The sequence below is a fragment of the Saccharomyces paradoxus genome, chromosome XIII (assembly GCF_002079055.1).
Source record: "Saccharomyces paradoxus chromosome XIII, complete sequence".
NCBI classification, from domain to species: domain Eukaryota; kingdom Fungi; phylum Ascomycota; class Saccharomycetes; order Saccharomycetales; family Saccharomycetaceae; genus Saccharomyces; species Saccharomyces paradoxus.
The window spans coordinates 72,255-95,595 of NC_047499.1; the positions used below are offsets into that span (position 1 = coordinate 72,255).

At 39.8% G+C, this 23,341-nt stretch overlaps 11 protein-coding genes across 11 annotated transcripts; 6 read left to right on the plus strand and 5 right to left on the minus strand.

Annotated features, from left to right (window-relative positions):
* Window positions 1-703: 703 nt before the first annotated feature.
* Window positions 704-2,110, plus strand: CAC2 (Cac2p; the record flags this gene model as incomplete). The annotated part of the gene is made up of 1 exon (XM_033912328.1): window positions 704-2,110. One exon carries the CDS (start codon window positions 704-706, stop codon window positions 2,108-2,110), a length of 1,407 nt encoding a protein of 468 aa, XP_033768219.1.
* Window positions 2,111-2,150: 40 nt separating this feature from the next.
* On the minus strand, window positions 2,151-2,504 carry CUE4 (Cue4p; the record flags this gene model as incomplete). Its single annotated transcript, XM_033912329.1, has 1 exon — window positions 2,151-2,504. The coding sequence occupies one exon, from the start codon at window positions 2,502-2,504 to the stop codon at window positions 2,151-2,153; it is 354 nt and encodes a 117-aa protein (XP_033768220.1).
* Window positions 2,505-3,063: 559 nt separating this feature from the next.
* Window positions 3,064-6,360, plus strand: TSL1 (trehalose 6-phosphate synthase/phosphatase complex subunit; the record flags this gene model as incomplete). The annotated part of the gene is made up of 1 exon (XM_033912330.1): window positions 3,064-6,360. The coding sequence occupies one exon, from the start codon at window positions 3,064-3,066 to the stop codon at window positions 6,358-6,360; it is 3,297 nt and encodes a 1,098-aa protein (XP_033768221.1).
* Window positions 6,361-6,728: 368 nt separating this feature from the next.
* On the minus strand, window positions 6,729-9,368 carry ARG81 (Arg81p; the record flags this gene model as incomplete). Its single annotated transcript, XM_033912331.1, has 1 exon — window positions 6,729-9,368. One exon carries the CDS (start codon window positions 9,366-9,368, stop codon window positions 6,729-6,731), a length of 2,640 nt encoding a protein of 879 aa, XP_033768222.1.
* Window positions 9,369-9,595: 227 nt separating this feature from the next.
* On the plus strand, window positions 9,596-10,099 carry TAF13 (Taf13p; the record flags this gene model as incomplete). The annotated part of the gene is made up of 1 exon (XM_033912332.1): window positions 9,596-10,099. The coding sequence occupies one exon, from the start codon at window positions 9,596-9,598 to the stop codon at window positions 10,097-10,099; it is 504 nt and encodes a 167-aa protein (XP_033768223.1).
* A 565-nt stretch (window positions 10,100-10,664) lies between these two features.
* On the minus strand, window positions 10,665-12,023 carry VPS9 (guanine nucleotide exchange factor VPS9; the record flags this gene model as incomplete). Its single annotated transcript, XM_033912333.1, has 1 exon — window positions 10,665-12,023. The coding sequence occupies one exon, from the start codon at window positions 12,021-12,023 to the stop codon at window positions 10,665-10,667; it is 1,359 nt and encodes a 452-aa protein (XP_033768224.1).
* A 212-nt stretch (window positions 12,024-12,235) lies between these two features.
* SPAR_M00380 (putative asparagine synthase) lies at window positions 12,236-13,813 on the plus strand (the record flags this gene model as incomplete). Its single annotated transcript, XM_033912334.1, has 1 exon — window positions 12,236-13,813. The coding sequence occupies one exon, from the start codon at window positions 12,236-12,238 to the stop codon at window positions 13,811-13,813; it is 1,578 nt and encodes a 525-aa protein (XP_033768225.1).
* Window positions 13,814-14,619: 806 nt separating this feature from the next.
* On the plus strand, window positions 14,620-15,191 carry GIM5 (Gim5p; the record flags this gene model as incomplete). The annotated part of the gene is made up of 2 exons (XM_033912335.1): window positions 14,620-14,635; window positions 14,719-15,191. 2 exons carry the CDS (start codon window positions 14,620-14,622, stop codon window positions 15,189-15,191), a joined length of 489 nt encoding a protein of 162 aa, XP_033768226.1.
* A 233-nt stretch (window positions 15,192-15,424) lies between these two features.
* Window positions 15,425-18,127, plus strand: UTP14 (Utp14p; the record flags this gene model as incomplete). Its single annotated transcript, XM_033912336.1, has 1 exon — window positions 15,425-18,127. The coding sequence occupies one exon, from the start codon at window positions 15,425-15,427 to the stop codon at window positions 18,125-18,127; it is 2,703 nt and encodes a 900-aa protein (XP_033768227.1).
* Window positions 18,128-18,329: 202 nt separating this feature from the next.
* PRE8 (proteasome core particle subunit alpha 2) lies at window positions 18,330-19,082 on the minus strand (the record flags this gene model as incomplete). Its single annotated transcript, XM_033912337.1, has 1 exon — window positions 18,330-19,082. One exon carries the CDS (start codon window positions 19,080-19,082, stop codon window positions 18,330-18,332), a length of 753 nt encoding a protein of 250 aa, XP_033768228.1.
* A 290-nt stretch (window positions 19,083-19,372) lies between these two features.
* On the minus strand, window positions 19,373-22,996 carry RPM2 (ribonuclease P; the record flags this gene model as incomplete). Its single annotated transcript, XM_033912338.1, has 1 exon — window positions 19,373-22,996. One exon carries the CDS (start codon window positions 22,994-22,996, stop codon window positions 19,373-19,375), a length of 3,624 nt encoding a protein of 1,207 aa, XP_033768229.1.
* Between the last annotated feature and the right edge of the window lie 345 nt (window positions 22,997-23,341).

Sequence of the window (23,341 nt, forward strand, 5' to 3'; positions counted from 1 at the left end):
ATCTTATATTTGTGTTTTTGTCGAACGTTAAAGATGTCTCAAAGTATTCATCCAGGAAGAAAATTTTTGGTAAATTATAAATATCATTACCCGGACTATACATCTCTTAATTACCAACAGGAGCTGGCTTTTGGCAAGAAAGAGGAAAGATAGAGATAGTGTGTATACATATGTGGGAATAGTGTCCAAACACGCCCGTGGCCGAGGAGGCGCCGCGATCGTTAAGTGCATTTAGCACTTCTATATGGTAGGTTCTTCCCTGGTTTTGATATCAGCACAATTACGGCTCTAAGAAACGATGGGTATAAAAATTAAACGTTAATTAGGAATTTGACATATGTGCTAATAGCCACCCTTTCTGAGCAAGTGTATGCGGAGGACACCTGTCTGTGCTGCACATACTTGCGTGGGGCCTTTGCCATGCTTTGTGAGGTAAATAAAATCGATGTGGTAGAAAACCAATACTGAAAAGTATAAAACTGCAGGTTTTTATACTAGGCGGCGAGGTGAAAAAGGAAGTTTAGTAAATGAAAAACTGAAAAAAAAAAGAAAATGAAAAGGAGAGAAAAGGACACCTCTGCGTGGGTTGCCCGGCGAACACGCTAGTTAACTCATCCACTGATGGGCTATTATTATAGCGCAATGGTACGTGCAAGGACTTGACAGAAGATGGCAAACAGACTTAGAATAAAAGGCCAAGACGATGGAAGCCTCACATTTACAAATATACTGGCATGACTCACAGCCGGTTTACTCACTCACGTTCCAGAAGAGCAGTTCGAACGAGAAACTGTTCACCGCTGGTGGTGATAACAAGGTTCGGATATGGAAGTTGAACCGGGATGAAGACGAGAAGTGCGGAGGGGTGCGTAAGATTGAGAGCATGGACTTTCTTGGATCGCTGACGCATCACGAGCAGGCCATTAACGTGATCCGGTTCAACTCGCACGGTGACGTGCTGGCGTCTGCGGGCGACGACGGCCAAGTACTGCTGTGGAAGCAAGAAGATCCAAATACACAGCAAGATTCTGTGATCAGACCCTTTGGAATGGATACAGAGGCTGGTGAAGCAGATGAGAACAAGGAGAAATGGGTTGTGTGGAAGAGGCTGCGTGGCGGTAGCGGTGCTACTGCGGCGGCAGAGATTTACGATCTAGCATGGTCGCCCGATAACAGGAACATAGTGGTGGGATGTATGGACAATTCGATACGACTGTTTGACGTCGGAGCTGGAATGTTGGTATGCGCCCAGTCGGATCATGGCCACTATGTCCAAGGTGTGGCTTGGGACCCATTAAATCAGTTTATCCTCTCGCAGTCTGCAGACCGGTCTCTGCACGTGTATGAAGTCATTCTTTCACCTGCAGGAATGGTCACAGGGTTGAAGCTTAGAAGCAAGATTGTCAAGGCGGAGATGCCTTCGACAGGCGATGTGCTGAGGACAAATTACCTGTTTCATAATGAGACGCTACCTTCATTTTTTAGGCGATGCAGCATATCACCTTGCGGCGGCTTGGTCGTAGTGCCCAGTGGCGTGTACAAGGTGGGCGGCGATGAAGTCGCAAACTGCGTATATGTGTATACTAGATCCGGGATACTGAACGGCGCTGGCGGCGTTAAAAACAGGCCCGCGATCAGGATCCCATCTTTGAAGAAACCAGCGCTGATGGCGGCCTTCTCACCAGTATTCTACGAGACAAGCCAACAGAGCGTGCTTAAGCTGCCCTATAAGCTTGTATTCGCCATAGCAACAACTAATGAAGTACTCGTGTACGACACGGATGTATTGGAGCCGTTATGCGTGGTGGGGAACATACACTACTCGCCCATAACTGATTTGGCATGGTCTGGGGATGGCTCCACCCTATTAATCTCGTCAACAGACGGCTTCTGTTCTTATGTATCGATCGACACCGAGACGCAATTTGGTTCAAGGATAGAGCCGCCAGCGTTGCGTGCAGAGCAACTGGAGACTAACGACAGTCCGGCAGCCGCCAAGAATCAGCGCGAGTCAGGTGGAATCGTAAACATGCTGCCTGTGAAGAAGGTCCCCTGCAATAGCAACGATAATAAAAAGAGGCGCATTCAGCCTACGCCAGTCGATTTGTGATTTTTTTATTCATGTATGTAGTGCGGTACGTAAAAATTGCCTAATCTAGTTTGCCAGCGAAGATGTTTTCCATAGTGCGCTCGATGGACCCTGTGTTCCTGAGATCTTGCACCACTTTCTCCTGAGGCACATGCGGCGCCATCATCATCACGATTTCAACCATGTCGTCATTAACGGCTCTCTTTCGGTGAACACTATGTCTGTTTAACTGAGCGACGCGTTTTTCTGAAGTTGATGGTACTGGTTCCGGAGATGGATTATTGGTGGCGGCCGTGGGCGCCGGTTTGGCATCCTGCACGGTTCGCAAGGGTACTTGCTTAGCGCTCTTGCGCTTTACGGTGTAAACAAACAAGCACACCATCGTTAGTAGGAACACTATAGTCGATCTATCCATTTTTGCTTGCGTGTGCGAGTGAGTAGCCGTGTCTCGTGTGCGTGTCTGCGTGTGCGTGTCTACGTGTATGTGTGAGAATGTGGGAATGTGTCCCGAGTTATTGTTTTAAAGCGGGCACCATTATAGTAACGCATTACGAAATTTTTGCTCTTCTCGCTTCGCTAAAAAATCGCGTTCAGAGCAAAAGGGGTGAAACAGAAAGCTAGATAGAAATTTCGAGAAAAGCGGGTCACCCTCCTCCCCTGCATTTTGGTATGGCGTATTTGGTTCGTTTGCTCGAAAGTGTCTAAGTCCGGCTGGCGGGCCTGGCGCGCTAACTGAAGGGAGACAGGAAGGGGCGGGGGTTCGGGCAGCGGCTATGGTGCCAGCTACCTAGGGAAGGGAAGGGGGTAAGACCAAGGGGCTAGCACTCTCACCCTGGGGCCCCCGTCTAGCCAAGCTTAAATATAAATACTAATGCAACTATAAATATTAGGATCTACCGTGTCACTGCACATCTACCCACCCGTCAATTAAAGACAAAATAAAGTAAGAATACAATAGTAACACAAGATCAACAATGGCTCTCATCGTGGCATCTTTGTTTTTGCCCTACCAACCGCAATTCGAACTTGACACCTCTCTGCCCGAGAACTCGCAAGTGGATTCATCTCTCGTGAACATCCAGGCCATGGCAAATGACCAACAGCAACACCGTACGCTTTCCAACAACATCTCACAGGAATCATTGGTCGCGCCAGCACCAGAGCAAGGAGTGCCACCAGCAATCTCAAGGAGTGCCACCAGGTCACCTAGTACCTTCAACCGTGCCTCGTCTACGACAAACACCGCTACTCTAGATGATCTTGTCTCTTCAGACGTATTCATGGAAAACTTGACTGCGAATGCAACTACTTCACATACGCCCACGAGTAAGACAATGCTTAAACCCCGCAACAAAGCTTCCGTGGAACGATTCTTCTCCCCTTCTTCTAACATTCCCACGGATCGCATTGCATCGCCAATCCAGCATGAGCATGACTCCGGTTCGAGAATCGCTTCTCCAATCCAACAGCAGCAGCAGGACCCCACAGCAAACTTACTAAAGAACGTGAACAAGTCGTTGTTAGTGCACTCACTATTAAACAACACCTCACAGACTAGCCTCGAAGGATCCAACAACCACATTGTCACCCCAAAATCAAGGGCGGGCAACAGGCCTACCTCGGCGGCTACTTCTCTGGTAAATAGGACCAAACAAGCTCCGGCCCCTCCTGGATCTTCTGGGTCTTCTGCGCCACCTTCGATTAAGAGGATTACGCCACATTTGACCGCCTCTGCCGCAAAGCAGCGCCCCTTATTGGCCAAACAACCTTCCAACTTAAAATACTCGGAGCTAGCAGATATTTCGTCGAGTGAGACGTCTTCCCAGCATAATGAATCCGACCCGGAGGATCTAAATACCGCCCCTGATGAGGAGTATGTCTCGGACCTGGAAATGGATGACGCGAAGCAGGATTACAAGGTTCCAAAGTTCGGCGGCTATTCCAATAAATCTAAACTTAAGAAGTACGCGCTGTTAAGGTCGTCTCAGGAGCTATTCAGCCGCCTGCCTTGGTCGATCGTTCCTTCCATCAAAGGTAATGGTGCCATGAAGAACGCCATAAACACTGCAGTCTTGGAGAATATCATTCCACACCGTCACGTCAAGTGGGTCGGCACCGTGGGCATTCCAACTGATGAGATCCCAGATAATATCCTTGCAAACATCTCTGACTCTTTGAAAGACGAGTACGACTCCTACCCTGTCCTTACGGACGACGTCACCTTCAAAGCTGCGTACAAGAACTACTGTAAACAAATCTTGTGGCCCACTCTACATTACCAAATTCCAGACAATCCGAACTCCAAAGCCTTTGAAGATCACTCTTGGAAGTTTTATAGAAACTTAAACCAAAAGTTTGCGGACGCGATCGTTAAGATTTATAAGAAAGGCGACACCATCTGGATCCATGATTACCATTTAATGCTGGTTCCGCAGATGGTGAGAAATGTCTTGCCTTTTGCCAAGGTAGGATTCACCTTACACGTCTCGTTCCCCAGTAGTGAAGTATTTAGGTGTCTGGCTCAACGTGAGAAGATCTTGGAAGGTTTGACCGGTGCTGATTTTGTCGGCTTTCAGACGAGAGAGTATGCAAGACATTTCTTGCAGACGTCTAACCGTCTGCTAATGGCGGACGTGGTGCATGACGAAGAGCTAAAGTATAATGGCAGAGTCGTTTCTGTAAGATTTACTCCAGTTGGCATAGACGCCTTTGATTTGCAATCGCAACTGAAGGATGGAAGTGTCACGCAATGGCGTCAGCTGATTCGCGAAAGATGGCAGGGGAAAAAACTAATTGTGTGTCGTGATCAATTCGACAGAATTAGGGGTATTCACAAGAAATTGTTGGCCTATGAAAAATTTCTGGTCGAAAATCCAGAATATGTGGAAAAATCGACTTTAATTCAAATCTGTATTGGAAGCAGTAAAGATGTAGAACTCGAACGCCAGATCATGCTTGTTGTGGATAGAATTAACTCCTTATCCACCAACATTAGCATTTCTCAACCTGTTGTGTTCTTGCATCAAGATCTGGACTTCTCTCAATATCTAGCCCTGAGTTCAGAGGCGGATCTGTTCGTAGTCAGCTCTTTGAGGGAAGGTATGAATTTGACATGTCACGAATTTATCGTTTGTTCTGAGGACAAAAACGCTCCTTTATTGTTATCTGAATTCACTGGTAGTGCATCCCTATTGAACGATGGCGCTATAATAATTAACCCATGGGATACCAAGAATTTCGCACAATCCATTCTCAAGGGTTTGGAGATGCCATTTGATAAGAGAAGACCACAATGGAAGAAGTTAATGAAGGATATTATCAACAACGACTCTACAAACTGGATCAAAACTTCCTTGCAAGATATTCACATTTCGTGGCAATTCAATCAAGAGGGTTCTAAGATTTTCAAATTGAACACGAAAACCTTGTTGGAAGATTACCAGTCATCCAGGAAGCGTATGTTTGTTTTCAACATTGCTGAACCTCCTACATCAAGGATGATTTCCATACTGAATGACATGACTTCAAATGGCAATATCGTTTACATCATGAACTCATTTCCAAAGCCAATTTTGGAAAATCTTTACAGTCGTGTGCAAAACATTGGGTTGATTGCCGAAAATGGTGCCTATGTCAGTCTAAACAGTGTATGGTACAATATTGTTGATCAAGTCGATTGGCGTAACGATGTGGCCAAGATCCTCGAGGACAAAGTGGAAAGATTGCCTGGCTCGTACTACAAGATAAATGAATCTATGATCAAGTTCCACACCGAAAATGCAGAAGACCAAGATCGTGTAGCTAGCGTCATTGGTGATGCCATTACCCATATCAATACTGTTTTTGATCACAGGGGTATTCACGCCTATGTTTATAAAAACGTTGTTACCGTACAACAAGTTGGACTTTCCTTATCTGCAGCACAATTCCTTTTCAGATTTTACAATTCTGCTTCGGATCCACTGGATACTAGTTCCGGCCAAATCACTAATATTCAGACACCATCTCAGCAGAATCCTTCAGATCAAGAGCAACAACCTCCAGCTTCCCCCACTGTGTCGATGAACCATATTGATTTCGCATGTATCTCCGGTTCATCGTCTCCAGTGCTAGAACCATTGTTCAAGTTGGTTAACGATGAAGCCAGTGAAGGGCAAGTGAAAGTCGGTCACGCTATTGTTTATGGTGATGCTACTTCTACCTATGCCAAAGAACATGTAAATGGGCTAAACGAACTTTTCACGATCATTTCAAGAATCATTGAAGGTTAATTTTTACAGTTTCTAAATTTTAATTTTCTTTGTATGAATTTTTATTTTCAACTTCTTGTTATAAATCAATTTATAAACTTTTTTTATCTTTAACGAACGAATTATAAAATTCTTTTATTCGCGTCATGGCAGCATCTTATGCGCCATGTACATGGACGGATATTATCCATTTTTTTGCTTCGTAATGTCTTTTTTTATATTGGTTTTTTTCCTTAGCTACTAGAAAGTAATTAGAAAGGGAATCAAGGCGATTACATGATTTTGCTTTGTAGTATATGTATATGTATATGTTTTTGAAGAATTATTCTAAGATACAGTTCTTCCAGCTACTGGGCGCGACTACTCATAAAATTTTTAAGATATCATGGTTATGATAGCATTAAGTTCATTTCCCAATCCTTATAGATAGAATACCAATTATCGCCCGGTTCATCCTCTTTCCGTCGTCTCCACACTTCTAACATCACTTGCCTGGCTCCCCAATAGGAACCCACCCCACTTTCTGCTAATTTTGCCGCCCATCTCCTGAATTCTTGCTGTTTGTTTTCATCTGTGCAAGCACATCCTGCCATAAAACCTTGCCAAATTAAAGGGACAATTTTTACCTTCTTTTGATTCACTAATTCTTCCATGGCATTTAAATGATCTAATACTTTGGCCACGTAGTTTTGTAGGAATTGGCAGTTTAAACTTCTTGCCATTGTAAAATAATAAATAATTAGACTGAAATAAAAGCTCATTGTATGGTGATATAGCGCTTCAGCGGTAGGATTTATGAAGCTTTTCCCCTCTGAACTTTCTTGATGAAAATTCCACTCCGATTTCCATTTTAATAATCTTTTTTCGAAATTTAATGAAAGTTCATTGAATTTTCTCGGTACAGGTAAGTAAATCAAATTATAATATTCATTATGTCTCACTATCCGAACACAATCTGAAAATAGTAATATTAATGAGTTAGGCAATCCATAAAGCGAATCTGTGCCAATTATGTTTTCATCAGTCTTCGATACCAGCTTAGAAATATCAGATTTGTTATAATAACTTTCTGTCGCTATGTTGGTGAAAATGGGGGGAGTGTTAGAAGACGGAGTAGAGTCAGCAGATATGTTTGTAATGGGCTCCTTGACGAATTCAATATGTATTTTGCCGTCACTTTCATTGAGGGCCTCTCTGAATAAACCTTCCTCCATAACATCAACCCTTGACTCACTATTAGCAGTAGCTGCATTTGACATATCCAATGGTTTATAATTATCATCTTCTTCACTTGGTAAAATAACAATTTCCTTAGCCCTGACTTTATCTAATGCAGTACTATCTTGTATTAATTTGAGAAATGAGAAAATCCGATGTAAAGTTTTTGCCTTTTCAGAAATATTAGGTCTTAGTTTCATTCTTGACTCAACAAAGTCTTCACAAAGGGCTAAGTGATCCTGGCAATCTGCCATTGTCCCCCATACAACATCAATAGAGTTCATAGATAAAATTGCAGTTAGAACATCTTTATACTTCTCAGGTATACTTGACTTTGTGTTCAAACATAATCTTAGAAAGTTTGAAGCCTGGTTTCTTAATTCGATACCCAGGCCTAGAAAGTACTTTTGCAGTTTATAATTCCTCGGGTACTTGCTTTGCAAGTGAAAACAAGAGACTGCAAGAAGAGCGTTCAACAACGCATTTCTCGAGTTGGAGGATTGCCCCAAACCCGCTAAATCACCTAACGCCATCAGGGCCCTGGGGAAGTATAAGGTTTTCCATGGGTTCTTCTCGAGCACGACGACTGTCATTTTATCTGCAACATTATTAAAATAATGATTTAGAAGGAATCTCGCTAAACCGTGCACTGTGAGGTCTGTTTTGGGTATAATATCTATCAATTCGGACGGTAGGTCACTAGAATAGGATGTGAGTTCTAACATGGACTTGGGCATGCGTGATTCGTCATTTGGGGGAGCCAGAGCTATTTTATTCAGATCGGATGCAGGCAGAGATCTTGGTTCAATATTGACGAATATATCATCTATCAATGTTTGAGGGTCCGGTTCCTCGCTGTTTGAAGAGTTTTTCTGGAATAGCAACTTCAGGTTTTGATGGTAGAGTTTGTCGTTCGCACTGGTTCCTTTACTAGGTAAAGTTGATGAATCTTGACTATCTGCCTCAATGGTACGTCCATGTTCTTTGGAATTTATCTGCTCTTCCCCGCTCACAATATTGGAATTCTCCTCAAACGAGATTTCCTGTGGTTGCAAGTGCCCCAAATGATGTCCCTGAAGGGTCACCGCAGACAATAATGCATCATCTCTGAGCTCACTCGAGATCCACTCGTACCCTGTTATATTCAGATTGTTCCAGTCGTAATCTAAAAGATTTGGTGTTGGTGGTACCGCATTACTAGCGGAAGAAATACCCGTCTTGACATGTCCTCTATTCCTCAACTTGTCCTCAATGTGTCTAATCGGAAAGGACAAAGTCGAAGATGGTGACGAGGATAACGAAACTGAACCTGAGCTCTCCAAATTTTTGGTAACTCTTTTTCTATTGCGCTTTTTCCTTGGAGCGTACCGCTTGTCGATCTTATTTGTTCCCTTAAAGACTCCAAATTTCTTAATGATCCACGTCTTGTCGTCACTAATTTTCTCAATTGGAGGAGTATGCAACATTGTTAACTCATCATCCATATCTTCATGATACACGTACTCCTCATCATACCGTACAAAATCGATGTTGCGCCGCTGGTATTGTGGTTCATCGACACTACCCGATAAGTTTGTGGTAGTTGCAGGAGAGTTTTGTGGAATTGGGACGCCGTACGGATCAAATTGCATAGGTTTAGACCACCGGAGTTTGATATCATAACCGCCACATGGCAGGTTAGACTTTTCACATCTTTGGCAGTGGGGATGCCGAAGATCACACTTAACTTTTCTTCCTCTACACGTCCAACACCCAGTAAATGTCTTTGCCCTTCCCATTTTTTTAGGACCATTCTTGCTGGTAATTCCCATATTATCTGTAACTTAAATTTTTCAAGATACTGATATCGGTAACTATTGCCCACGAAAGTATCAAATCTAAAAGAAATGCTTTTCGCAGGATATATATTTTTTTCACTTATTTTTTGAGTTCTAGCGGAAACCGCAGGCGAAGAGTCATTGATAACAAAGAGGGTTCATCAACAACTGCAACATAAAATCCAAAAGGTAGGGGCACGCGAGAGTAACTTAGATAAGATATGTCAAGGAAGCTGAAAAAAACGAATTTGTTCAACAAGGATGTAAGCTCCTTGCTTTACGCTTACGGCGATGTGCCACAGCCACTACAAGCTACCGTGCAGTGTTTAGATGAATTGGTATCTGGATATTTGGTAGATGTTTGTACTAATGCATTTCATACAGCCCAAAATTCTCAGCGCAATAAGCTCCGATTGGAGGATTTCAAGTTTGCTCTTCGCAATGATCCGATAAAACTTGGGAGAGCAGAAGAATTAATAGCTACTAATAAGTTGATTACGGAAGCCAAAAAGCAGTTCAATGAGACGGACAATCAAAACTCGTTAAAGAGGTACAGAGGAGAGGATGAAGAGGGTGACGAGATGGAGGAAGATGAAGATGAGCAGCAGGTGACTGATGACGACGAGGAAGCGGCCAGTCGTAATAGTACTAAACAATCTACAGATTCAAAGGCAACGAAGACTAGAAAGCAAGGGCCTAAAAATCTCAAGAAAACAAAAAAATGATATAGCATACTTAGCGGGGCTACGCCTTTACGTGGGCCTAATTTCGGGTATACGTAATGGCATATGTCTCTTCAAGTCATCAATCGATCGTTTACTCTATTGATGGGTTTTTAAGTTTGCACCGTACTTGAAAAAGCCACTTGTCATTGCAATAATTCAATTGCCCATGCGTTTTTTTTTTTATATACGACGATTAAAATACTCATGGTGCAACAATGATACATTTATTTTTTAGATCCAATAACCTATTAAATTACTGGCAGCCGAAAGTCGGAGGGCAGTAATAGTATAAATTCTGTTATTGGCATTCGGTAGGTGGGGTGTATTATTGGATCGATTATTTTAAACATTGAATTAAGTTCTTTCCTGTGTTTGAAAAGGCATGCGCGCTTCCCAACTACCTACCCATTATTCGATTCTACTCGCAATCAGCTTGCCCTAATGAGCATTAGAGGTTTCTATCGTCAGCATAAATATCCCTTGCGATGAGTTTTTTTTTACTATTATATTTTTACAAGTACATATTGGTGGGCGACTCTATACGTGAAATATGTAATTGATGTCATTATTCTGATAGGGAAAGTAGAGCATCAACACAGGGTCCAATACGTGATTTCTTAGCAATACAAACATCCTCTATCAGGCTTGGCTCCATGTCAGGAAACATATTCTGTAAAGTCTTCAACGTGTCCCTACGTTCGTTCTCTTCAATTTTCTTGATCAACAAAGAAACGTCTTCTTCTTTGCTGCTTTGTTCAGATTTCAATGTCTCCTCTTGTGTAGGTTCTCCAATTGGTGAAAACAGTTCATTGAATTTGGAAATTACAATGTTGGTAACTTCATCTAAAGGTTTTAGTAAAGCGCCATTGGATTGCAGATCATCCGGTACCTCTAATTGTTTTTTCTTCTCTTCTTCCTCTTTTTCTTCTGCTATTTGTTTCAAATTTCTTTGGTATTCCTCTTCAAACCCTTTGCGATCTTCAATAGTTAAAGACGATTCGGTCAAGTTTATGATGAAGTTAACAGCAGCCTGGAGACTGCTCAAGTAATATTCTTCTTCACCCCGAATGAAATCTGATGATCTAAATCTCTCGATGTAGTTCACATTCGAAACTAGGTATCGTACTTGCCCCTTCAAAATGCAGTATATTAGTACAGGTATAAAGCTGTCTGCACCGTTTTGTTCCAACTTGGTATGTTTCAGTAAACCAAATATCACTTTACTGGCATTTAAAACGCAAACCATCTTATCCCTTGGGGACTTAAACCTATTTATCTTGCCCAACTCTGTACTTGCCAAATGGACAAACTTATTCAGCCTGGCATCCGGCATGGTGTCAGGAATATCCAACATAACCGGGCTTATGAATCTATAATGTTTGATCTTTTCTAGCAAGGTGTCATCATCGTTCAGATCTTTCATGTGCTCATCATCTAATGTCTTCTTCAAAATTTCGTAAAGACTTGGTGAAAAACAGCGGAAATATAGCTTCCCCATAATTAACTTTTCCATACCCTCCTTGGCATTCCTGGTTTTAGAATTGTCAAGACTTTTGAAAGGCTCGTATAGAGTGAATTTATCGTAGATGAAAGTCTTAAAGTCGTTGATGAGTTTTATTTCTTCACTGACCGTCCATAGAAGTCTTTGCGCCAAGAAGTTGCGTAAGAATGATTTCGTATATTTAACTAGAGGATCTGCACCGGGGGTTTGAAGCTGTTTGATAAACAGTTGAAAGTCATAAAACGGCTCCTCATCTCCCCTTTCTTGGGCGGAAATGTCCGTGTTGGTTTCTCCTGCCACTGCTTTAACAGCATCATCCTTCTGATATACCACATCTTTATCCGGGTTGCCATTCTTTGTAGGTTCCAATTGGTTGAAAGGGTCAAATTCCTTCAATATCTCACTCTTTTTATCCTCTGTCATTGCTATTGATTCCTGCTATTTGCCGTCTGAAGAAAAGAACCTTAAACCCTTTGGATATAGAACTTTTCAAGGTTATGTGTCATTACATGAAGCTGCGAAAGCTTGATGTAGCCTATTTGCGAAAAAAAAAGAAAAAGAAAGAAAAGTGAAAAATATTGAGGCATCGAAAAGTTTCAGATGTAGTAAGCTTTGAGCACCTGGCATTATGAAAAATGTGCGGGATTCTATTGCATTATTGTCCTAATAATAACCGGTTGGAGAATGAGTTAATTGAATTCCCAGAGGGCACTGAATTTGGCGACACCACGTGTATCAATGAATCGTCGATTTTCAATAAAATCATCCCGTACATAGCTGCAAGAGGTCCAAACTACTCTTCTCTTCGAGTTTCCAAAGCTCATCAAACAAGTTGGTTTTCTTCTGTTTTGTCTTTAAGGCAGCCTTTCACCAAGCAGAGCATTAACGTGGATGACAGATATTACCTACAATTTAACGGTGAGCTATACAATAAAGAGATATCCCACTGGGGTAACGATAGTCTATATATTGCTTCTTTGTTGCAGGATTTGAAAGAGGGCATGAGCATTATTGACGTTATACAATCACTGGAAGGCGAATATGCTTACACTGTATATGACGTGAAGTCATCCAAATTTTATTTCGGCAGAGATCCCATCGGCAGACGAAGTTTGTCCTACTCGATCACCTCAGACAACGAATTATATATCGCCAGTGCAACAGGGGCTGTTGAATGCTTCCAAGATTGTATAGGTGGAGTTGTTTATGAATACGATACACGAACTAAGTTGTTGAATAACAATCAGAGGTCACATCCTCCATACGAAGTGACATCAGAAATAGATCCGGACTTCAAGTCACTGTCAAAGGTGTCTAAAAATTTATATTCTGTGCTACTTGAATCTGTAAAAAAAAGAGTAGAGTCAATACATCCCACACATATTGAAAACTCTCCTATTGCAGTACTATTTTCAGGAGGAATCGACTGTTCAGCAATAGCAGTGTTGGTGTGCGAGGTATTGCAAGAAAATGATTATGAATGTGGGAAACCAATTATGGAGCTTTTAAATGTATCCTTCGAAAATCCCAGGACTGGCCTTTTGCCTAGTGATACACCTGACAGAAAATTGTCCATTAACAGTGCAAAGATTTTACAAAATTTATATCCGGAGATTGATATCAAACTGGTTGAAGTTGATGTTCCTTATGAAGAATATTTAAAATGGAAGCCATCTGTCATCGATTTAATGTATCCTAAACAAACAGAAATGGACTTATCCATTGCCATCGCCTTTTTTTTTGCGTCAAGAGGTAAAGGTTTCCTAACTTCACAATATGGTGAAAGAACCCCATATCAGCGCCACGGGATAGTATTATTTAGTGGACTGGGAGCAGATGAGCTCTACGGTGGGTATCACAAATTTGCCAATAAGGCGCCTCATGAACTTGTGGAGGAGCTAACAAGGCAAATAAACAATATTTATGATCGCAACCTGAATCGTGATGATAAGGTGATAGCTTATAATGGCGTGGAGGTGAGATACCCATTTTTGGATGAACATGTTATAAAGTTTTCCACGGTAGAAATTCCCATTAATTTCAAGGTTAACAAACTAATTCTTCGAAAAGTGGCCTTGCAGTATTTGAAATTGGATGGAATATCAGCAGAACCAAAGAGAGCTATTCAATTTGGTGCCAAGAGCGCTAAAATGACGAAGGATGGTAATAAACATGGAACAGATCTATTGAAAAGGAATGGGCATTGTTCATAAATTCAAATATTCAACATATTTTGCAGCTTGTTCAAAATTGAATGCTAAAAGTAGAGTAAATCCGTTGAACATACATAGTTTTGTAATGTCATTGAGTGTATCTTCGGAATTGCTATCGTCTACTATAAATATCAGTATATTATTTTCATTTTTAGATAAGGGCTGCATTCTTCTAGAAATATAATCGACATATAATTTGTGATACGTCAGAGTTAAGAATAGTACACTTCTCCCACGGACAAGATAGTCGTAAAATATTGTACTGATTCCTGTTGAAGAGACATATCTCCAATTTGTGCTCTTCAAATGGTTTAGAAGTGGATTTTCTTTTTGAGTAGTGTTCACTAGTACAGTTTTTCCCGGTTGAATACTCTTGAAGGGTCTCTTTCGATTATAGTCATCTGTGGCCTTTGAATCGGCCCATTCGTTCGGTTTTTGCTGATTGAAGGCGTTTATGACCCGTTTTGGACTTATAGATCTCGACTTTTGCGGTTCCTGTTGCTGAAGTTTTGGCTGCTGGGAAGATGGTGCCTCTATACTTAACGATCCAGATCCAGCATTATCTGTACCGCTCTTTTCCTTTCTTAGTTTGGCCACACCAGCCAGTATACTTTCAAATGAAGTGGGATCAGTGTTGTTCATCTTCTAGGGTAAACGATTTTTTTCCTGCTCTTCTTTGTCTTGCGTGGCTGTCTCATGCAACTTACAACTTCCTTTTTTGTTCAAACGATTTTCAATAGAAAAGTCTCTTTAGATGAAAATCTTGCTATGATCCAAACAAGAAAGAGCACTGCAAAAATCAAGCCATGTCCTCCCAAAAGAGTATGTAGATAAATAGCTCCGTTATTGGTGCTACCGTGAAGACACTTTACTAACCTTTGCGTTAATGCATATTTGAAACTTAGTCGATTTAACTAAATTGAATCCCGAGCAGCTGAATGCTGTAAAACAACAATTCGATCAAGAATTGCAGCACTTCACACAGTCTTTGCAAGCATTGACTATGGCCAAGGGCAAGTTCACAGAATGTATTGACGATATTAAAACGGTATGCCAAGCAGGAAATGAGGGGCAAAACCTACTGGTTCCAGCATCTGCATCGTTGTACATCCCAGGTAAGATTGTAGACAATAAGAAATTCATGGTAGACATTGGTACAGGATATTACGTCGAGAAGAGTGCCGAAGCAGCAATCTCATTTTACCAAAAGAAAGTGGACAAGCTTAACAAAGAATCTGTACAGATCCAAGATATTATAAAGGAAAAGACCCAGTATTCATTGTCGATCGAGGCTCAAATAAGACAGGCCGCTATTAGACAGCATGAAGCGATGAGCAAACAGCAACAGCAGCAAAAAAATGAGGCTTCTACAACGTAGGTCGTTTGACTTCCCCGCGATTTTTCATATCTCATTTGCAACCTTCTGATATACAGTTATCTACATACAACGTAAATTTTTATTTATCGTCACTTTGTAGTTTCCGGAAAGGGCCGTTGAAAATTTTTCAAATTCCTATGGCGATGAGCTGAAAAAATTTAGAAAGTGCATTTAATAACATCTTACTATATATCATCAAAAGAGGTTTCAAGACAACATAAGCTAGGTTAAATATGGCAAAAAAGAAGTCTAAGAGCAGATCCAAGAGTTCCAGAAGAGTTCTAGATGCTTTACAGCTTGCTGAGAGGGAGATTAATGGCGAATTCGACGACAACAGCGACAATGACAGAAGACAAGATGCTCGTCGTAATGGTACAGTCGTCAACCTGTTGAAAAGGTCAAAAGGTAGCACTGACAGTGGTGAAGATGATATTGACTCTGAGTCATTTGAAGACGAAGAGTTGGACTCTGATGAAGCGTTGGGCTCTGATGACGACTATGACATTTTGAACTCTAAATTTTCACAAACTATTCGTGATAAGAAGAAGGAAAATGCAGACTACGAAGAAGAAGAGGATGAAGGTGGGTATACTTCCATTGATGAAGAAGACTTGATGCCATTGTCTCAAGTATGGGACATGGACGGCAAAACCGCGCAAGGCAACGGTAATGATGATGAAGACGCTTCTCTACAATTAAAGTTGCAAGATACAGATGCCAGTTCTGGATCAAGCAGTTCAGAAGAAAGTGAATCTGAATCTGAAGACGATGAGGAGGAGGAAGATCCCTTTGACGAAATTTCAGAAGATGAAGAAGATATCGAATTGAACACAATTACTTCAAAACTCATTGATGAAACCAAAAGTAAAGTTCCAAAAAGACTAGATACGTACGGTTCAGGTGAGGCTAATGAGTATGTTCTGCCTTCTGCAAATGCAGCCAGCGGAACTTCTGGGAAGTTGAGTTTGGCAGATATGATGAACGTTATTGATGACAGGCAAGTTACCGAAAACGCCAACTTGCTCAAGGGCAAGTCCTCAACGTACGAGGTTCCGTTACCGCAACGTATTCAACAAAGACACGATCGTAAGGCAGCATATGAGATATCTAAGCAAGAAATAAGTAAATGGAATGATATCGTTCAACAAAACAGAAGGGCCGACCATTTAGTCTTCCCACTGAATAAACCTACCGAACATAATCATGCCTCGGCTTTCACTAGAACTCAAGAAGTCGCCCAAACAGAGTTACAGGAGAAAGTAGATCAAGTTCTACAAGAGAGTAACTTGGTGAACCCAGAAAAGGATTCTAGATTTGAAGAATTAAGCACTGCGAAAATGACATCGGAGGAAATGAGAAAGAGAACTACTGAAATGAGACTGATGAGAGAGTTAATGTTCAGAGAAGAAAGAAAAGCTAGAAGATTAAAGAAAATAAAATCTAAGACATACCGTAAGATCAAGAAAAAGGAATTAATGAAGAATAGAGAACTAGCTGCTGTTTCTAGTGACGAAGACAACGAAGATCATGATATTGCTAGGGCTAAGGAAAGAATGACCCTGAAACACAAGACTAATTCTAAGTGGGCTAAAGATATGATCAAGCATGGTATGACAAACGATGCTGAAACCAGGGAAGAAATGGAAGAAATGCTAAGGCAGGGTGAACGTTTAAAGGCAAAAATGCTAGACAGAAATTCTGATGACGAAAACGATGGTCGTGTGCAAACGTTAAGTGACGTTGAAGATGAGAAGGAAAATGGAGACTCTGAAGCATTGAAGAGTAATTTGGGTAAAACTGGCGTGATGAACATGGCCTTTATGAAGAATGCTGAAGCTAGAGAGAGAGGGGCAAACGAAGAAACTTTACGTAAATTAAGAGCTGTCGAAAATGGTGATGATATTAAGCTCTTTGAAAGTGATGAAGAAGAGACGAATGGAGAGAATATTCAATTGAATAAGGGCAGAAGAATATATACACCGGGTACTTTGGAATCCAATAAAGAGATGAGTGAACTAAATTCCCATACTCGAAAAGAGCATGAATTTGATGAATCAAGGAGTCTGGAAAATCGATTAAAAACCAAGAATGGTAGCCAATCGAAAAATGTAATGACCAACAGAGAAGGCGCAATAATTGTAGAGGAAACAAGTGATAATGAACCCTCCCAAGACAGTCGGAAATCTCAACATGATGAAGAAGCAAAAAATATTAACCCTTGGTTAGCTAATGAAAGTGATGAAGAAAACACCAGTAAGAAACAATCTTCTAAAGTTAACATTGTTGATAAAGATAGTTCCAAAAATGTTAAGGCCATGAACAAAATGAACAAAGCAGAACTAAAGCAAAAGGCAAAGAAGAAAAAATGTAAATCAAACGACGATGAGGATCTCCTGTTGACAGCGGATGATTCCACAAGATTAATGATAGTGGATCCATATGGTGGTTCTGATAACGAACAAGGAGGCAATGAATTTATGTTCAAGCAGCAAGACGTTATTGCTGAAGCCTTTGCTGGCGACAACGTTGTCGCAGAATTCCAGGAGGAAAAGAAAAGGGTCATTGATGATGAAGATGATAAAGAAGTTGATACAACTTTACCTGGTTGGGGTGAATGGGCCGGTGCAGGTTCTAAACCAAAAAATAAGAAGCGTAAATTCATCAAAAAGGTTAAAGGTGTTGTTAAGAAAGACAAAAGAAAGGATAAGAATCTACAAAATGTGATCATAAATGAAAAGGTTAACAAGAAAAACTTGAAATACCAATCTTCTGCAGTACCATTCCCATTCGAAAATAGAGAACAATATGAAAGATCTCTACGTATGCCGATAGGCCAAGAATGGACATCTAGAGCATCTCATCAAGAACTCATTAAACCGAGAATCATGACTAAGCCAGGCCAAGTCATTGATCCGCTGAAGGCACCATTTAAATAACTGTGATACCAATAGTAAAAAAAAAAATGCATACGTGGCTCATTTCTCTTTTTTATATCTATTTATTATGCATTGTGTAGAATAGTAATATTGGAACAATTATTAGAAAAAAATCATTTAAAGGTTATGTAGTATATATACACAATTGGCTTTCTTTTGGATAAGTTGAATGAGATGGGTGATTGTGCGGAGGATTATAGTATCATAAAGCTTCTAATCTATCATTTATTTCTTGAGAAGTTAATTTCCTAAATCTAGGCCCCTTATCGGTTGGAATACCCGTGTAGCCTAGCAAGTCAGGATTTTCATCGCCAATAATAGCCAATTCAATGGTGTCGCCATTGAATTCGCCCTCTACCGACTCCTTCAGCGTTAGTAAGGCAATATGAATGGCGTCTTCTAGTTCCAATTCATCGTTCCATCTCTTCTCTAAAAAGGTTTTTGCCGCCACAGAACCTTTTCCTATAGCAGTCGCTTTCCAAGGGAAGTAGGAGCCAGAAGGATCTACTTGGTATAAACTAAATCCATTAAATTCATCGTGACCAGCAACCAATAGTGAAACACCAAAGGGCCTAACACCACCAGATTGTGTGGCCTCTTGCATTATTTTAGCTACTTCAGAAACCAGTAATTTAGTGGGAGGATATTCACCATAAATACGTTTATAACTAGTATGTGCTACCTTTCTTGATTTATCCACTAGAACTCTATAATCAGGACCCATACCGGAATATACTGCGCCGATATCTGGTGTTAGTAGGGATACTTTCGAAAGTGTTTCTGACATGGCCAGTGGTGAAGATGACTTCTTTTCTGTGGCAATTACCACACCATTGGTAGCTTTTATACCCAATGAGGTGACACCTTGTTTTACTGCTGTCAGGGCGTAATCAATTTGACCCAATTTACCGCTGGGAGAAAAAGTGGTCAACGAAAAAGAATATCTGTCGGTCATGATTATAGGATTGTGTGATTGATGACTTATGGTTGCTTGCTATTAGCCGAAAGGAATAAGTATGAAATGCTATACCTATTCACTCTTAGCTCATTAGACCGGGGGCAATTTTGCCACCTTAATGCACTATTATCGTTTTTCACGTTGGATGTCAAAATTTTGAAGGAATAAGCAATGGAGCAAATGCCTCTTATTATTATTATTATCATTATTATTATTATTATTATATGATATTTGTTACTTAAAGTATGTTATAATAGTGAAATAAATAAAATATGAAATTTCAAAGGTCATGCTTGAAGAGGCTTGCTCTTATTTAGAAGGGACCTGAATTCCTTGACCTTCTCAATACTAGCATGATTCTCATTAGTAGTGAAGGTTTCTTCTAGATAACCCAGTACCTTGTTGAGACCTTTTTGTTGAAGTGAATAGATCAAGCCGTTTTGAAGGACTAACGAGGGAGCGTGTTCGTTTAAATAAATAGTTTCAATCAAGTTATTGAACAACATTGAAGGAGTGAAAGGGTTCAAAAAAGACTCGACCGAAATCAAGGTCTTTAGTTCGTCTATATCCAATTCAGGTGACTTCAAATAAGCTTTGAATCTACAGTAGTTTTTCACTTTTTCTCTCAACTTTTCTTTCATTGATTTGTCATTTTCCATGCTAGGAGACAATAGTCTGATGGAATCATACAGATTGTTTAGCATTTGGGTTAGAATTTCCTTTTTGACCTTTGTCGCCATTCCACCGGTGTTAAAGTTCATAAGCTGATCTGAATGGGCAATCAGATTGTACGTTGATAATAAATTTATGAAGCTTGTTTGGCTGGATAAAATATTGGCGAATTGTAATGTATTTTCTGGACTTTCATAGTACGCGATGTTTCTATTGAAACTGTCCAAAAATAATGCAAATGTATAAAGGTCCATGGTCTTATGGGGGGTTCTCAGTTCCCTTGGGGTCTTTTCAAACAGCGTGAACGCCTCCTTTAAATCATTCTTATTAATTAAATATTCTAACTGAATATCAATTTTCGATGATTCACTAATTTTGTCATTGAATTTTTCAGAAAGATTTTCATATTTCTTGAATTCACCAGACCTGATACAAGATTTTAATAAAAGTTCCAAGTTCAAAACAGGAACAACGTTATTGTGCCTTAAAATATCAGCATAGTTACCACCGTCAAACATCCTTTCATAAATCAGCTCGATAGCATTTTTGTTTTCAGCTTGAATAGCAATACTCTTGAAATTCTCCGGGAAATTACAGACTCTTATGAAACTGGATAAAGATTCACAATTCTTGATTAATTTCAACATAGAATCATTCCTCAAATTTGGCACAAAAACTTTGCTAAATTTCGGATTATTGATTATCAACTGTGTGAGGTTCCTACCAGGAATTTTAGAAATCATCAAATTCACTATATTTTTCAGTTCAATTGAATCAGGACATGCCTCTAAGCATTTGTCGACAACTTTTTTGTTGATAGCTTTTTTGACGATCAATTCCTTATACGTATCATAATCGAAGCAATAACCTTCTTTGCTCAGTTTAGTAAATTCCCTTATGCCACCTCTGGGAGAGTTTCTGATGAACGAACCTAAGGATAACGGATAAGATTTGTCCCAATCACCTGGATGATTGAAAAAGTTCAGTAAATCTTGTCCATTAGCGGTGTCATCGAGGTTGACCATTTTCATAGCCTGAGATACGACACCGGCTAACAAGTTTGGATCTAAATTCAATCTGCAAAAGTTTTGAGCCAACATTTTAAACTGATGTTCAATTTGGTCTCTAAACTTCAAAAGAACCTCATTGTTGCCATTTTGCAAAATTGGATAAGTGTCAAAATCAAACAATTTGGTTATCAAAATGGCATGGATCTCCAGAATGTATGGGAAATCCTTTATTGTCTTTGGAATTTGAACAAAGTTGTTAATGCATGATATTAACCCGTTATAGCTGACCATTTCGCAATTTTCTAAATTGAAACCTTCTACAAAGTTCTTAAAAAACTTTGCGTGGGATATTTTGTTTAACAATGATTGCGATTGAAAATTATCAACTATCATATTTAGAAATTGAAATTTGCTAATAGAGTTGCTCTTCTTAATAAACTCAGCGTGCGATTCAATAAACCTCATAAGGTAGTCCTCGCCACATTGAATTTCTCTCAAATAATTGAAGACGAATGGATAAATACCAATATCAAAAGGAAAATTTTTGACAATGGATTCTTCTAAAATTTTCATGATAACTTCATTATCCTTCAATTGTAAAGAGTAATCTAACAAAGACGTCGTAATGGAGTCAACACCGATTGGATATAGTAAGTAATCCGATAATTTTTGCTTTTTCAATGGAGACAAATTTCTTTCCATAGGAAAGATATAGTCATAAATTCTCTTAGTCAAATTCCAATCCTGGAAACTGTTTGCCATGAAAACCAAATAAAATTCGTAAGAGAACTCAGGTATCCAATCCAATTCATGGAACTTGAACCATATTTCATAAGCCTTGGAAGAGTCTACTTTACTCATCGAAATTAGGAAACTCGATAATAGTAAAGAAATGTTAGAAGCGAGGCCATTTGAGCTTTGAATTTTGGAAACCAGATCGTCCAAAAGGTTGGTAGCCAGTTCAACTTCGCCGGTTTCAATGAAACTAGAAAGAATTACGCTATAAATTTCGAACTGGTCATCAAATAAACTTTGGTTTGGACTGCCAGATGACAACGATAGTCTAAAATCTTCATAAAGTTCTTTAATGGCAAACTTATCATTTGTTAACTTGGCATATGAGAAGCATGCTATAAAGTAAAACGAATCCTTGACAAAAGCTGGTGAAGATTTTATGACTTGTTGGGCTTTTGACAGGGTGATATGGCCCGGATAAATGTTCATCGCTAAAAGATTGTAGTCAAGAACATCTTTTGAAAAATTGCGGAACTTTACCACACTTTTTTGCCTTGGATCATTGGTAGTTGTATTGAATAATTCAATGGCGATTTTGTAAAAATCATTACCGTTTGGATTTTTGAACTGATAGGCTAAAATAGACCCTTTGAAGAGAGACAATAGTACAATATTATAGATTTCATCAGGGGGTTTCAATCTATTGTTGATCATATCTTGGTAGCACGTTAATAGCTCGTACATTTTGTTGTCTAAATCATTGTTATCCAGCGGCCTCTTGCAAAGAGAATCCAAAACCTTCGTAAAAATCTCTAATGGTGGAACGATATCATTTCTTTTCAACGATTGATATAAAGAGTTGATTTTGTTATACTTTTTTTGTTCATAACAACGATTAATTTCGTCAACATGAGTTTGCAAATACGTAGATTTATTCAAGCATGGTTCTGCGTCTTCTTTCCAAACGGGAGCATTTTCATCTTTGAAAAGGCTGTACTCGTTTTGTTGCTGTTGCACTGATTGTTGCTGTTGCGCTGATTGTTGTGGTGTTTTTAATGATAGATCTTGAAAGTTTCTATTACTAAAGTTCAAGGGGTCATACTGGTTTGTTGGCAGAGTGGGACCGGTAGAATAGTACCTGTGTTGGGTGTTGCTGTTATTAACGTTGTTGGCACTTTGCTGTTGCTTCAGCGATCGAAGAGAAACGTTTTGGTTATAAAGTAATTCTTCGTGGGTCAGAGGGTTGGCAGTGCTGTTTATGCAAGAATCCAGGTCGTGCAAATGCAAAATATCATCTACGTTGTTATAGTTCACATTCGCCACTACGACTGGATGAGGATGTAGATGAGATGCATGAAGTACGGGATCCGAATTTACCAAACCTTGGTTTTGCCTTAGATACTGGTAGGAGCTATCGAAAAAAGATGTTGCAGTTTTCTTTTGAGCGGCGGAACGATGATAACCTTTGGAGTATATGAATGATTTGAAAGCCATTTTTGTTTGTGTATGCTTTTTTTTTCTGTTCTGTTTGTTGCAGTTTCTATAATTTTAAGTAAACCTATATTTTTATGCAAAAAAAAATGGGCTGTACTGTATGAGTCTATATTTGTATAAATTTTTTTTTGAAGATGAAGTATAAACTGACAAAAATTGTGTCAGCGTTGAAGCTATAGCTTTTTTATGATGTGTCTTGGTCTTGAGTGTGTGATATTAGGGAAGCAGCGCACAGTAAATTTTCTTCTGCTTTCTTATAACGTGTAAACAATTCTGCTGTTCTAGTTTATTATGTGGAAAACTTCTCACGAATCAATTTTATAAAACATACAACGAGAAAAGTAT